The sequence below is a fragment of the Anas acuta genome, chromosome 4 (genome assembly GCF_963932015.1).
Source record: "Anas acuta chromosome 4, bAnaAcu1.1, whole genome shotgun sequence".
In the NCBI taxonomy this organism is placed as follows: Eukaryota; Metazoa; Chordata; class Aves; order Anseriformes; family Anatidae; genus Anas; species Anas acuta.
This window is the reverse complement of record NC_088982.1, coordinates 66,672,932-66,685,635: the sequence shown is the minus strand read 5'-3', so window position 1 is coordinate 66,685,635 and position 12,704 is coordinate 66,672,932. Positions and strand designations below refer to the sequence as shown.

The 12,704-nt window shown below is 37.6% G+C and overlaps 1 protein-coding gene across 5 annotated transcripts in view; it reads right to left on the bottom strand.

The window, feature by feature from the left end:
- Positions 1 to 12,704, bottom strand: part of GRID2 (glutamate ionotropic receptor delta type subunit 2) — a 781,470-nt gene that overhangs the window by 218,358 nt on the left and 550,408 nt on the right. For all 5 annotated transcript variants that reach the window (XR_011096421.1, XM_068681714.1, XM_068681715.1 and 2 more), the window contains 2 exons: positions 9,842 to 9,895; positions 659 to 832 (listed from right to left, as the gene is read on the bottom strand). Coding sequence is in view for 4 of the 5 variants with exons in the window: in XM_068681714.1 (XP_068537815.1) it covers positions 659 to 832; positions 9,842 to 9,895 (228 nt within the window). In the remaining variant the exon portion in view is untranslated. The remainder of the gene's footprint in view (positions 1 to 658; positions 833 to 9,841; positions 9,896 to 12,704) is intronic.

Genomic DNA, 12,704 nt, shown 5'->3' with positions numbered 1-12,704 from the left:
CTCCTTCCTTTTGGCACTATGCCTGCTCTCTTTACTACTAAGTCAGATATGCTCCTTCTGCACTGATGCCAATACAGCCATCTTTTCACCAGTTCATAAATGACCTTGAAAAAAAAAAAGAAAAAAGTGAAACTGACCTTTTAAGGCAATTTCACATTCCTGATTTGCCATAACTTTGTCATCATGAATCCTAACGATGGGGAAGTGGGGGGTAGATAGACCGAGGTGCCTACATGAAAATACTTGAAACAAATGATGTGGGCGGTCCCCAGGAAAGCTTTCCTATCTACAACACATATGGCTCAGAGAAGAGCAGCAACTTAGAAAACATTGGCTATAGGAAGCAAATTCTTCACTGGGAGATTACAAAAAATAAAATTCAAGCGGTGTAGCAAAACAAATACCCCGCTGTTTGGAGATCATGTGGCTTTCTTTTGCTTTTTCCTCACTTGTGGAGTGGGCAATTTGTTCTCGTCCATCAGAATTGTGATCATACCCTGCCCAAGTATTTTCCCCTGTCATGCCATGAAACATTAAACTGCATGTCAGAGAAGACATGAAAAATAAACATTAAATTACACTAAACCTCGGGGGGAAAACCTTGAACTTTTCTAAGAAGACAGCTCCCGGGTTGGGACTAGACCAGTATATGAACTACCTCCATGCTTTGGGAGAAAGGGTCCTTTGGATCACACAGTGATGAAGATATTCTGTGATTGCCACGGAAACAGCGCTGACTTATGTTTTGGGGGACTGGAAATGTCTGTCGAATAATTGTTAATCTTCCAATTGACCTTCTCACCAGCTCCTGCACATCCAAATCATTTATTTCCTGAAAGATAAGGCAAGGGAGACAATAGGCATAAAAGTTAAAACACAGAAATGTTACCAGTTTACCAATAAATGATAAATAAATAAATGAATAAATAAACGAAGAGGACCAAGAGATGTGTGATTGCTACATGGCTATTGCTGAGCTCTGCCATAGTCTCAAGAAGAACATATACATACCTACTACAACCGTCCTACCACTCCTGTAAGAATTGCAAACGTCTAAAATACACCATACCTAACCTGCCTGAATCTTTGTAGGTGTAACTCGACTTAGTTGTTTCATTTGTTGTTGTTTTTTTCCCCGTCCTTTTACCTCTGATCCTTTACTTAAAAGTGTTGCACAGCATTCTTGGCAAATAATGTGTAAATCGGTAGGAAGTCATAGCATGATGTATTTCTAAGTGTAACATTACTTAGAAGCTGTGAAGGTACAGATAATTATTCAGGTCTTAAGTATTCATTTCCTAGAAACAGAACATCAAGAATGTGCAACTTAGTGAACATCATTTACCATAAGAGCAAAGAAAATGCATTAGAGCATTCCAGGTGTGTATGTGCTTGTTTATAGCAAAACCTAATTTAAAACCAACCTTTTACTCCATAGGGTACCTATTAAGGCTTACAGATGAACTCTCAGCTCCACGGAAAAACACTTCAAAGGAAAAAATTACTAAATATATACACTAATATGTGAAACAAGCTTAAAAGGTTAACTTTAAGGCAGGAACTTTAACTTAATGAAATCAGAAAATAGTTCTTTACATAGTAAGAACTACTGCAGTTTTGCAACACAATACTTTACACCACTGAAAGATGTGACCCTCAGGGAATGTAGGGATAGAAAGGAGCACAGGCTTGGGGGCAACCACAACGAACTTCAACCTGCACATAAAAAATGTATTTGCTATACACAGGCTGTTTCTAAGGACTTGAATAATTTCACCCGCTGTTTTCAAGGCAATCTCTGTCTATTTTTCTGCAAAGAAGGAGAAATAATGTATAAAACTGTTTATCTTTTTTTACATAGGATTTATTTTCCATCATACTTAATTGTTTGTCCATAATCCGTCTTAATAACAGAGGCTGATGCCCCAAAACTTCCCAGACATTTAACTTTGGGATAATTTACAGAATCGCAGAATGCTTGAGGTTGGAAGGGACCTCCAGAGATCAACCAGTCCAACCTCCATGCTCAAGCAGGCACCTAGAATGTGTTACATAGGATTGCATCCAGGTGGGTTTCTCCTGAGAGGTAGAATCCACAACCTCTCTAAGCAGCCTGTTCCAGCGCTCTGTCACCCAAACCCTAAATAAGTTCTTCCTCATATGGTGATGAAACTGCCTGTTGTTCAGTTTATAACCTTGTCCTCAGACTGGCAACCACTGAGAAGAGTTTGGCCTCATCCTTGTTATATCGTCCCCTCAGGTATTAGTAGAGGTTGACAAGATCTCTCAATCTCCTCTTTTTAGGCTAAACAGACCTAGCTCACTTAGTCTTTCCTCACAGGACAGATGCTTCAATCCCTTAAGCATCTTTGTGGTTCTACACTGGACCCTCTCTAGAAGTTCTGCATCCCTCCTATACTGGGGAGCCTGGCCCTGCACGTGAGGCCTCATCAGAGCTGAGCAATGGGTGCTCACCTCTCTCGGCCTGCTGTCCATACTCCTCCTGATGCAGGCTAGGATCCCATTGGCCTTCTAAGCCACACTGCTGATTCATGGTTAACTTAATGTCCACTACAACCCCAAGTCCCTCTCCTCAGAGCTGCTCTCCAGCAGGTCAACCCCCAACCTATACTGGTGCCTTATTCCTCCCTAAATGCAGGACCCTGCACTTGCCCTTGTTGAACCTCATGAGATTCCTCTCTGCCCAACTTTCCAGACTGTCCAGGTCCCTCTGAATGGCCGCACAGGTCTGCAATCTTGCTGAGGGTGCACTCCGCCCCTTCATCCAGGTCACTGATGAGTAAGTCAAGTAGCACTGGACCCAGCACTGAGCCCTGGGGGACACCCCTACCCACAGCCCTGTAAGGAAAGTGCTTGAGGAGCTCCCTTTAACAGCCTGCATTTAAAATACCCTTGCATATAGCTACAATCTATTGAACAGTTGATTCTCATTTGTGTATTTCTATCTTCTCTAGAAAGGATTTTGCACTTTTGCACTGTTATGCCTGTAACTAAACACCATTGTCATTCTTACCTCTAGTGTCATGATCTCTAAGCCCATTTCTTTGGAGAAACCAGGCAATAGATTTGAATGCAAATTACAGACTCTTTATTGTGAAAAGGTGGCCAAGGCTTTTGAAAACAAAGCTCTTCAAACACTGAGACAACTATCCTGTCTTTTGTTGTTGTTATTTATTTATTTATTTATTTTCTTTTCCTGGATCTTCAGTTAAAGTTCCTTGAATGTAATATTTTGGAACATCTGGTTTGGACATATTGGCATTTATTTTCTTTAAATCTCTGAAGAAAAACACATGAGATGTAAATTTTAACTTCAACTCTCAACTAGAGTAAAACTATTTTATTTCTTTTCACAGATTGCCATAGTTTCGAATGCATCTGTTATTAATGTTCCTTATGAAATATAGATTTTTCCACAAACAAACATAACACATGGCATCAGCTGTGTCCACTGTAATATCTTGCATTTCCGGTCGATTAATCCTTAATGTACCATAGATAATGGTTTCTCTCAGCTTAAGATGCTGTCTTTTCATTTAGTTTTTATCATTTCACTAGCTGTAATGTTAAAAAAAAATATGCTGTTTTAGCAAAACTTGTGTTATTTTAAAAATATTTTTAATAAAATCCGAAAGGAGAGTTCAAGAATCTCATCTTCATTTTAAACTATATCCTTTCTTGGAGCGTTTACAAGAAGTGTGTCTGGTTTCATTACATACTGTGACCAATCTGTAACAGCAAGACTATTCAAATGGTTTTAATAATGTAAAAAATTATACCTGCATGGTGATCCTAGCTTGCTAAACAATACTTTACAAGAGATTTTAACTTTCAGCTGCTCAAACATTTATCTTTTCTCTTTTAAAAGTGTAGTTCTTTCTTCTGTAATCAGCATTTTTTATGTATTTTAATTATTAATTTGCTACCTCATATTTTTATAGACCACCCGGGAGCTAATAACAGAATACAAACACCAGAGAGATTTTCTTGTGGTGCTAAGATATAAACATCAATAGAATAATAACTGTCATTTTAAGTGCTGTGAGTTCCACTGATTATATCACAAATTCAAATTTTAGGTTAACTGGAAAGCAATGCCATGCAAACCCAAACTCAACTTCAGTCATTTGCTATGTATTTCTTTGTCATTTCTTAATACTTGGCACTGGCAGAGTGATGAGCCTTTTATATAATGACTCTCCAATATCATCTCTCATTCTTGATTTTTGGATCTGACTTAAGAAAACTATATAAAGCAACCATTGTATGAGAGGAAACAATTTTCATTTGCACTTCAAAGGAGGATAGAGTATAATGATATGAGGATGGCAGATGATCTGTTATACAAGTACCAAATGTCAAAAAAATCACAAAGTTGGCCAAGTTGAACTGAGTTGGCACCTGTATAATTTTAGGTTAGGTTTTATGTTTTTTTTCTGGAAAGATCCAAAGTACAAGATATAGTTCCAAACCTTTCTTTTGTTGGTCTGAACTTGGAATAAGTGGGACGTGGTCCTTCTTCAGACTGAACATGGATAAAAATAGATGTCCATTTCACCCTAGTAGGCAAGCAAATAAAGAAAGGACTGCAATTTTAAATGAATAGGTCTTTGCAGATGAAATGGAAAAAGAGGGACTGAAGAGGATCATCTCAACATATCAGGCACGGACTCCAGTGGGAAATAAGACTGGGCATCCAGTGTATATTGCCATTCAGCTTTGTTTCTTTAAGATAAGCAATTTAGGTACAGAATTACTATTCACCATAGAGCAACTGCACAGTTACTGAGAGACATGGAGGGAAAGAATTTATCCACATTATTTATCTGCTCCTGTAATAGGCCCCAAACAAGAATCTTTCCTTATGGATGCATCTTAACTTTAATCCAAGATGCTTCCAGAGCTCATCATGTACTGGACAAACCTTATTTTCCAGAAGTTACTTCTAGTGCCTAGTTTTCAGCACATACTTAATCACACTCAGAGAGGGGAATATTTCTTCCTCCTCTGAAATCTGGCTGCAGAGAGGACAAGCAGGGGCCACAGCAGGATGGGGTGTCCACTCCACATCCACCAACCCCCCATGCTTTAGGTCTCTGAGCTGTCAGTGTTCTTGCCTGGCAGGAGCAGTGGTGAGCATGACAGTACTTGTGGTACGCCCTTCCTGTATTCCTCACCACTTTCAAAAGAGGAGCAGTTGAGGGAAAGGTGCAAGTAGATGTAGCTCCCAGACAAGTTAAGAAACATGTTGACCTGCATGAGCATTTGCCCCATTACATATCCACTGAGTTTCTTAGATTCTGGGGAGGATGAAGAGCAGGGAGATAAGATGGAAAAAAAAGGGGCAGAAAAAGAATCATATCTATTTTTAACTTTGACAGAGAAAGTAATGTAAGAGCATTTAGAGCAAGTAGGGAAAGCCATTCCCATGTGTAGAATGTTCCCACGTCCATCAGCTCTAACCTGTCTGAAAAAAAAGACCCAGCAGCTCTGTCATCAGCATGAGAAGGAGGGTATACCAAACAAGGTGGCATTTCACACTTGACTTGCTGTCACTGTTGAAAAACCCAAGGGCTGAAGCAAGGCTCTAACACTAATATTAATCAATTATCCTCATTCAAATGTAGAATTACATGAGCTTCTGGAATTGAGTTATGATTTTTGGACCTGATTCTGCTGAAGTTCAGTGCTGGAGTTCAATGGGCCAAAACATAATGGAACTAGTTGAATGCATCAATAGATAACTAGCCCTCTTCTATGAAAAACACGTGGTCATCTGAAGGCGGGTTTTGAATGCATCCTCATTGGTTTTCCATTACTCTCCTGTGCTATAACAGACAAACCCATCACTGGATCTTTTCCAATAAACTGTTCTTTAAAATAGTTTGTTTTTTACACATGCTTCTCCTCAAAGGGGTTCTTCTAGACGCTGACACTTCTGGTAATTACAAACCTACTACTAACTTTGGTCCTCACTTTATTCATGGTCAATTTTGAACTCATTTATTTTTGTGGCAACCTTGTCCTCTGTATTCCTTGACAAGGATACATTTATTCACACCCGATATGTAAACAGAGAGCATATCCCCTTCCAGTCTTTGTTTTCATAGGGTAACCAAGCCAACCTTTCCAGTCTCTTCTCACACAAATCAACTTTTCTGTGCACTTGTTCTAGTTTTATTTTAGTACAGTTGGTCATAGTCATGCATATTATTGCAGATGAAGCCTGACCAATTTTTTGTAGCAGCATTAATATTTTTTTACCTCCTGTATGGCTACTGTAGGCAGCGTAAAGTGTTTTAGAGTCACCTTGAGTAAACAATAGTAATAGAGTACTGGTGGCAGCCTTGGGCATATTATGATGTCCCTGAATGCTTTAACAAAGCAAAATGCTTGAGACAGGAATGGATTTAAAATTAAAAAAGGGACATTTCTTTCATTAAAAAAAAAAAAAAAGAGCAGAGGAAGGAAAAGTGATGACAATCATAGAAATGTCCCTTCTTCGGTTCCACTAAATAAAATCTAGGCTTACTGTGCGTTTGTGATTTAAGAGTAATAAAGAAATGTAATTTTACTACCCTGAGCTTTTTAAGGTTACATTTCCTACTGTGCACAGAAAAAGAAGAAAGCAGAGAGAAAGATAGGCAGAGAAAGAAATCCATTCTCACATTTTGTTAAGGCATATCTGATTATGATTACATTCAAATCTATGACTCCTGCAAATTTTAAATACAGAATTGTACCATCTGCTTTAAGGCCCTGAAGAAATAGGAACATTTATTTGGAGAGTGCTTCCTCAACTGAATACACTGATCAGGCAGAAAAGATTTGTATTATTTGCAAAGGACTAATAAGATGTATTATGCTTTAGCAAATTATGAATCCTTTCATTTTATAGGAACAACCCCCCTCCTCCCACATATGCATTTTGGTTTTGATATAGTCTTCAAGCAAATTTTCTGTATTACCTAAAATAGCATCTAATGGTACAATAAAAATTAAGGAACTATTTCTATGCATTACAGCATTTAAGGCAAGCAATTAAAATAACAGATGTTACCTCAAAAACCTAAGTAGATTCACAATCTCAAAACTGAAGGCGGTATTTCCTTCCATGCTATCATACTCAGTATGCTGTATCCCCTTGGCACAGTGATGGAGCGGGAAAGACAGTTCATTTATCTCACGGCAAGGAAGTTGTCATGTGTAGACTTTGCAAAACAATGCATTTTCACTCTATTAGAGAATCTTAAATTTTCAAATTAGGTGGCAAGAGAAGCACTGTTATAGTTACTTTGTTGTCAGTGATCTTGCTAATACATACAAATAAACTCTTAATACATCCATACAATCATGGATGTCCACATTCACTACAGAAGATTTGTGTAGCCAATTGCAGAAAAATGGGCAGAGCTCTCAGATCACTTCATGGTCATATGAAGTACTGTGGTCATCAACAGTTAATGGACAACCATATCAAAAGGACTGGCTTTGAGTGTGAAGTATATTTTATATATTCCTGTAAATTATTCCATTTCCAAATCTTGCACTGTTGAAGCGTGGGGACTGTGATTTTGGTACTGAACTGGTTATTATTACAATATTATTACAATAAATAAATAATATTATGCAAGACTTATCATTCAGGAAATATTTACATTTCTGTGTAATTTGAATGTAGTGATTTGAACACAGTTTTCCTTTACCCAAAGGAAAACATGATTTCTTCCATATCAAAACATGATTTCTTCCATATCATCAGCTAATCTTATGGCTAAATCTGATCTTTGCATGCACAAAATATTGAGATTGTTAGCATTTTGATATCACAGAATATCCTGAGTTGGAAGGGATGCACAAGGATTATCAAGTCTAAATCACAGAGTTAACAAACGGAGCTTGATAGTAAATTACTCAAGTGGGGACATGGATTTAGGTCCAGAAGCAGATGAATCTGAGATAGCTGAAGAGTTTATTTTGCATGGCGTTAAACATGTTCACGTTCGTCAAAGCTGACAGCTTTGAATGGGATACAGACAAGATTTTAATGACTATCATTTGCAGCATAGCTTGTGAGAATGAGCTTAATCTCAGCTCCCACCCATTTTACCTACAAAACTAAGAAACAAAGAAGGGATGATGCATGTGTCTTTGCATACATTACTCAGCTCTTCTAGCTGTGGGAGTCACAGCTGATAGGACGACTTTTGGAGCAGAGAAGACGGTTTAGAGTGGTAACCACTTAGATTGCTCTGGTGTTTTGTCTGCTGCAATGTGCAAATAACTCCCAGAAAGCAAAATTTCTTCTATAGAGACACTAATTTCTGAATACAAAACATATAGAAAGCACGCATGCTGGAAATGGATCCTTGGTTTTACTTTTGGTTTTGAGAGTGGAAGAGCTGATGCATGTAGAAAGCAAATACTTTATTCTGGGTTCTGTCTAGGAACCTGTCTAGGAATTTTTTGATACTGAGTTTAATGGTTGACTTCTACTGATCTATGTTTGGCTCATGTCTTTTTTAGAACTAGTAACTCAGAAGAGTACAGATCAACACTCCAATTGAAGAGACCTCTCACTGCAAGTGAATTGTAGTTTAATCTGACAGGAAAAAGAAAATCTGTGTGCAGTTCACATGACTTTCTGTAGTTTAGAGTGGGGTTCTCAACCACTAAGGCCCACTCTATTCAGTGCTGAAGAACAAACAAAATTACTGGTCAGGAGCAATACAGGGTGCAAAGAAATAATTTTTCCTGAACCCAGAACTTAACGAAGCATAATTTTCTCCACAGAAAATTGGCTTGAAATCCACTGTCCTTACTATAGTAACACACTATATCTTACTATAACATTGAAAAAAAAAGCTTCATATTAAGTTACCTTGCTACTAAGCACACTGTATTAATGAAAATCTGTTAACTAGACAGGAAAACAGAAGTGCACAGTAAATCCAGAGAGCAGATCTGGAATTCACATGCAATTTCTCTAAGCAAGCTTTTATTCTGAGAACATAAAGGAGATGCATGATCTACACATTAGGGGTGAGTTACCTCCTCTGGGAACTCCGCCATTCTGGACCTAAATTGCTTTTCAGAAAATAAAATAAAATAAAAAAACAACCTTCTGAATGCCTTCAAATCTATGAACAACCGCATTGTTCAATGTTTTATATGCAAAGCTACTACACATTGACTTGTCAAAGTTTAGCTGACAAGTGTTCATGGAAGAACCTATTTCACAGTTTAAAAATAGGATTTTGGTTTAACTTCTTTTCTTTTCCTTCAGGAACATTGACATATGACCTGATTGAGAAGTCTACCCAGAAGCCTCCCACTGAGGTTTTGGGTACCAACCATGATTGAATTTTAGGGAAAGTCTTATAGGAAACGGAAAAATGGTATTTTTATTTTTCTATTTTAATAAGTAATCAAAATATGAATGAAACACAAACACTCCAGTAGAAAAGATCTGTTCTGCATGAAAAATGATCTTAAGGAGATCCTTTAAAACAGTCAGCTCAAGTCAAGACAAAAGTGAAAGCTCAAGATATCTAGTAAGAAAGTTTTTTTTTTGCCCCCCCTTTTTTTTTTTTTAAGATTATTTTTCCTTTATGCATTCAAGGACTTCTCTTTAAAATAGTCAAGACAAAACAGCAAAATCCAAGCCCTCGTCATTCTATTTCTATTAAATGTCCACTCTCTCAGCATGCCTAAACTTTGTTGTTGCTTCCTATTGGCAAAGGCAAGATTGGCATAAATATTTGTCAGTAAGCCTGGAAACAGGGTTCATGGTTCACAGCAATGTTCACTTGACAGTTACCTCATTTATAATGATCCAGTGACAGTCAAAAGCAACCAAATTAGTCTCCACGACCTGAAATAGAGAACAAATCAGCTATCAGTCATCTTTCTTATGAAAAGCAGAAAAAAAAATAAAAAATGCAATGGATGCTCTCTGCAAATGACAAAAAATGAAGCACATGCTCTTTAAGACCATTGTTATTCAACTGAGGATAGAAAACCTTTAGTAAAATTCTGCAGAAGCATTTGTGTTATTGTTTGACTTGCTAATTAAAGTTGGAAAATACATTTCACTGCTGGCATCACAGAAGAGAATATGTTTCAGTCGACTGAGGAGAAAATGAAATCGTTTTTGCCTTAATATTGTGTGGTGAGATGAAGCAACAGAGAGGAAGGCCGAAACTGAATACCAGACAACTCATGTCAGATTTCTGTACTCTTGCCTCTGAGGCCTTCCCAGTGCATACTTAGCCTGGAAGCCTGTGAGATGGAGGGGAAAAAAAAAAAAAAAAAAAAAAAAAAAAAAAAAGGTGCCAACAACTCTTACAGAAATTACACTTACAGAAACACAGAAATACAGAATGGGGAGGAAATAATTTTCTTGAGAAAGAGTGCTGTCACTGGAATGACAAAGGATGGCCTGTCCCTGGCTATGCTCACAGAGGGCCTCAAATCCCTCTCCCATGCACCCTGTCCTTTCCTTTGCTGAAAAACAGTCTAGGAGATGCCTCCATGCTGGCCTGAAATTTTACTTCCTAACTCATTTTTCACTCAGCCCTGTTATTTCCCTTCTTGAATTCACTACGCTTTTGTGGCAAGTCATATTTGATTCCCCTTTGTACTGGAAGCAAAGAAGAAAAAAATGAAAACGGTCTTCTTTCATTAGCTAGAAAAGATATCATTGATTGGATGAAGACCAGTAAAACTACAGGAGAGGCTGGATGCCTTTATATTTTTTTCTCAAAATGAAAGTGAATTGGCATTGACACTGTTATAGTTTTAAAACAAAGTTAATCTAATTTTGTTTGTATAATAACCATCTTGATTCACAGTTTAAAACTAGTGGATACTTAAAAGTGTTTTAAAACCTAGGAAAAAAAAAAAAAGACAAAAACAGGATCAGGGCTTGGAACTTGCAGTGTTATAACGTTTAAATAGATGACTGGTGCTGGCATGTTACTACTTGGTACAGCAGGCATGTTTGCCTTTTAACAATGACCACCACTAATAGTAGTTGCCCAGGATGATTACAATTTATACTGTACCATGGCCAAAGGAGAACAATTTAACCAGCTACAAACCTTAAGAGCAGCAAAAGACCCCATACCGCTAACCTTCATTATTAATTCAGAGGCCATTAGAATTGGGGTCACTACTTATTTGCTACAGTGACAGGCAAGATTGGAAATTCTGATCTAGAGAGACCAGGGAAAAAAACAAGAGCAGCAGTATATGAACGGAGTTCTTATTTGAAACTCTCAGAGCGCCAATAAGAAATCAGAGGAAATGAAAGCCATGGCTGCTAATGTGCTCCTGGAAAATTTCAGTATTATTAGCAGTAGAAATCAGGGTTCTTGCTTTGCTTGAAATTTAGATTTGTTGCTCTTTCTCTGTGGTGACAACAACATATTTTGTTGTGTTCCTTTGATGTTTTCTTGCATTCTCTACAGTAGGTGTCTACATGGCACATGGAAAGGAAAAGGAGAGAAAACGAGTAAGAGATGGGGGGGCATGACAACAGGACCTGAGCAGATGCTTGAGCTGGAGCATCGTTTGTAACATCTCTCATATCAAACCAGCTGGAAGACAAATGCATCCAGGAAGACAGAAAAGTTAAAAACTGACACAACAGTAACCATAATGTTCTCGAGGCAGCATTTACTCCCAAGTTCCAAACTACAGAAAGTTTATGCCATTTACAACATAAGCAGTATCATTTAAATTTATCATGAGACAAAATAAATCAACACCTGACTGAAGCAGAAACAATCCTGCTAGTCAATCTGCATGTGTTTATGCTGGAAAGTAAGCAGAAATTCCAAAAACAAAAGCAGGTTTGAAAATCTGTCATTTTTTACTGGTTCTTTCCCTGCCAAGTTTATTCTTCCAAATTTCTGGGTTCAGGACATCCCACCAGGGACAGTTGTTCTGCCCTGACTACCGTGCTCAAGACGAGGTCTCCCAAGGTTCCTGTGGCTTTGAGACAACCTGTCAGAGGGAGATCTTCAGAGTCAAGGCTCCTGGTGGTGTTAGGGAAACGAAAATGATTATGTTCTACAGAATACTCCTCAGCTCTTGTTCTGCTTCAAAATTGCACTCAACTGAACCTTCAGAATAAAGAAATCTTCTACAAAATGAATATTAACATTTTCCATTCAGTTTTTACTAACAGTAAAAGTGGGGTTGATCACTTCTTTGTGCCTGAAACGTCTGCTGATCAGATTTTAATGCACTTTACCCTGACATTAAAACTTCAGTTTCAGTTAGTTTTTTTTTGTTTGTATGTTTTAAATATTTGGTTACATGTGACTACTTTGTCTACTCTCTCAAATTTCAATTAGATAAGGCCTTTACAACAGAGTAGGGTTTAAAGTCACAATTTTTATTCTACGCAGCTCATAGACCACTTAAATTTGACACTGACTGGTCTCACTCAAACATCTCAGGATAACCATGATGGATTTATTTGTAACTTGCAAAGCATAAGATGAAATATATCAGTTTTCTTTTTAGTTGCAGTTGAAACTCCTCAGCAGAAAGATCATGTTTTATCTATTAAAGTTTATGCATTCATGAATCTATTTAATATTAAATCCATTTTCAAAAAGCTTGTGTCAAGCTGAGATGAACTTGTAATATACTCAGAGACACTCAAACAAATA